Source organism: Austrofundulus limnaeus, unplaced genomic scaffold (genome assembly GCF_001266775.1).
Source record: "Austrofundulus limnaeus strain Quisiro unplaced genomic scaffold, Austrofundulus_limnaeus-1.0 Scaffold361, whole genome shotgun sequence".
NCBI classification, from domain to species: domain Eukaryota; kingdom Metazoa; phylum Chordata; class Actinopteri; order Cyprinodontiformes; family Rivulidae; genus Austrofundulus; species Austrofundulus limnaeus.
Genome location: NW_013952763.1, coordinates 186,784 through 189,205, shown reverse-complemented (window position 1 = coordinate 189,205; position 2,422 = coordinate 186,784). Strand labels below are relative to the sequence as shown.

The window sequence follows — 2,422 nt, the reverse complement described above, 5'->3', positions numbered from 1 at the left end:
GTTTGAAATGTCCACTGAAGAGAACCAGCATCACGACTGTGGTCACAGCAAATGTGATGTGAGCAGTGTCTGGTTCACATGATGGTGGACGGCTACGCTTGCTAAAACGTTCAGCAAGAAAAGACCGAAAGCTTTTTTTTATTTTAATCCAGCAGGGAGAACAATAGAGGTGTTTTTCTATGCCTCATGTGAGCAGCTCCAGCCTTTTTAAAAAGAAAAACAACGCAGACACGCTGATTAGAGTGCGGTGCGAAAGTGAAAGTAAAACATGTCGCAGCGCTCCCGTCTGGAAAAGAAACTTAAACACAGCTGTTCTCTCTTCCCTCATATTCCGACGCAGAGGGTAGAAACAGCTAAATTAGACAGTTAAAACACATTTGTAGTTCATAACTCACCCTTGTTGTTGTTAGTACTCTGTCTCACAACATTAGCTGCTGCGCTCTCCCCGGGGGGAGGGGCGGACACATGCGCTCGCGTGACCCAAAGAACGGATCGGCCGAACGGACAGTGTGTTGGCCGATACAGATACAAGGAAAAAACGCAAATATCGGCCAAAAATATCGGCCGGCCGATGTATCGGTCGAACCCCTACTGATAACTATTATCATGTGTCTTATATTTTTAAGTCCTTGAAGCTATTTAGAAATAATAGCATGGCACTTTTCAAATGTTCTACCATTAAAAAAAGAGGCAAACACTGAGTTGTGTGTTCTTTTGTTTGCTACAAGACTTGCATTACAGAAGTTGACAACCACCTAAAATGTGTATTTTGTACATCATTGTGTCCAGTTTAAGGCATTTATTAATAACTATGATTATTGACTTATGTAAAATAATCAAGCATATTTGAGTTTTGTTTTTTATCTACTTGTTAGGATGTTGAATTTTTAGTGTTTTAATTTGGGTGTCTTGTCTATTCAACCTTTTGATCTTTTGGCATTTAGCACACTGCAACCAAAAGTTATTGGTTAAATAGATTTATGGAATCAAATAGGTGCTGCAGATTTATTTTTTTATTTTTTTAAGTAATTGTAGACCTAAACTTGTGTCTAATTTGAGAATTGCCCGTTCCTTTCTCACAACAGAAAGCAGATTTCAGTAGAAAGTGACTGATTGAGAGAASTGTTCCTGCTGTTTCAGGTTGGGTGGTTTTGGATAGGTGCGGCCGACACTTTGAAGTGGTTTTGAACTTTCTGCGAGATGGTTTGGTGCCRCTTCCAGAGGACTACAGAGAACTAGATGAAGTCTTAAAAGAGGCTCAGTACTATCGAGTACAGGGACTTGTGCAGCACTGCCTCAGTGCCATGCAGGTAAATTTGAAATTTCACATTTCATGTTGACTTTAGCGGACATGAAAGATTTGTTGCGAGTACAAAAATCTGATTTGAAATATTTCATTAGTTCCAGATTGAAGCCGTTTGTTGAAAAGTCACTTTAGAACCTGTGTCATGTCAGAAATCACTTCTTTGTTCTCTCAGCTGTTTAGTGGATGCCTGAGTGAGCAGCAAATTAAAATTCAAGACAAAAAAAATTGTCGAAGAGCTTGAACTACTTTTTGGACCTTACTGGATGTTGCTCTCTAAATAATTCTGATATCAAATTAAATGTTCAGACACACACATACCAATTAAGTTGTGATTTTGTGTCATTTAATGCTATTTCATATCAGCTTAGTCATACTTTAATTATTTATTTGTCCTTATTTGTAAGGGAGGAAGTTATCATATTTGAATAAATCTTATTTTTATTTAGAAACAAAAGGATGTCTTTGAAAGTGTTTGCCGCATCCCTATGATCACTTCAGTCAAAGAAGAGCAGAGGATGATCGCTACGTGTAGAGAGGTAAAGTTCACTTTCATTTCGATCAAAAGTTCCTAAAGTAAATTTGAGGATTTTTCTTTGTGTAAATAAATCCTAAAGCATTTAAATCACTGAGTTATATCCTCTTTCTTGTCCACAGCCTGTAGTAAAGCTGCAGAACAACAGAGGAAACAACAAATACTCCTATACAAGGTGAACAGTTTGACTTGGTGTGTCTTAGTCATTTTACCACAAAAAATACTTGTTAATCTTTACAGATTTTTATATCACCTCTATGTCATTGTTTTGTCCTGCGTTCAGCAACTCCGACGACAACCTGCTGAAGAACATCGAGCTGTTTGACAAACTCGTGCTTCGATTCAACGGCCGCGTCCTGTTCGTCAAAGACGTGCTCGGGGATGAGATCTGCTGTTGGTCTTTCTACGGCGAAGGCCGAAAAATTGCAGAAGTGTGCTGCACTTCCATCGTCTATGCCACGGAAAAGAAGCAGACAAAGGTAGGCACAATGGGCCTCATGCAAGAACATGTTCGTATTTTTATCCTAAATTTCTCTTACTTTTGTTCGTACAAAGGGTTCGTACGAACATGTCACGTCAGATTC

The 2,422-nt window shown here is 38.8% G+C and overlaps 1 protein-coding gene across 2 annotated transcripts in view; it reads left to right on the top strand.

Annotated features, from left to right (window-relative positions):
* kctd13 (potassium channel tetramerization domain containing 13) overlaps positions 1–2,422 on the top strand; it is a 9,134-nt gene that overhangs the window by 3,570 nt on the left and 3,142 nt on the right. For both annotated transcript variants that reach the window (XM_014023254.1, XM_014023255.1), the window contains 4 exons: positions 1,141–1,310; positions 1,753–1,842; positions 1,961–2,013; positions 2,122–2,317. In XM_014023254.1, coding sequence (XP_013878708.1) covers positions 1,141–1,310; positions 1,753–1,842; positions 1,961–2,013; positions 2,122–2,317 — 509 coding nt within the window. The remainder of the gene's footprint in view (positions 1–1,140; positions 1,311–1,752; positions 1,843–1,960; positions 2,014–2,121; positions 2,318–2,422) is intronic.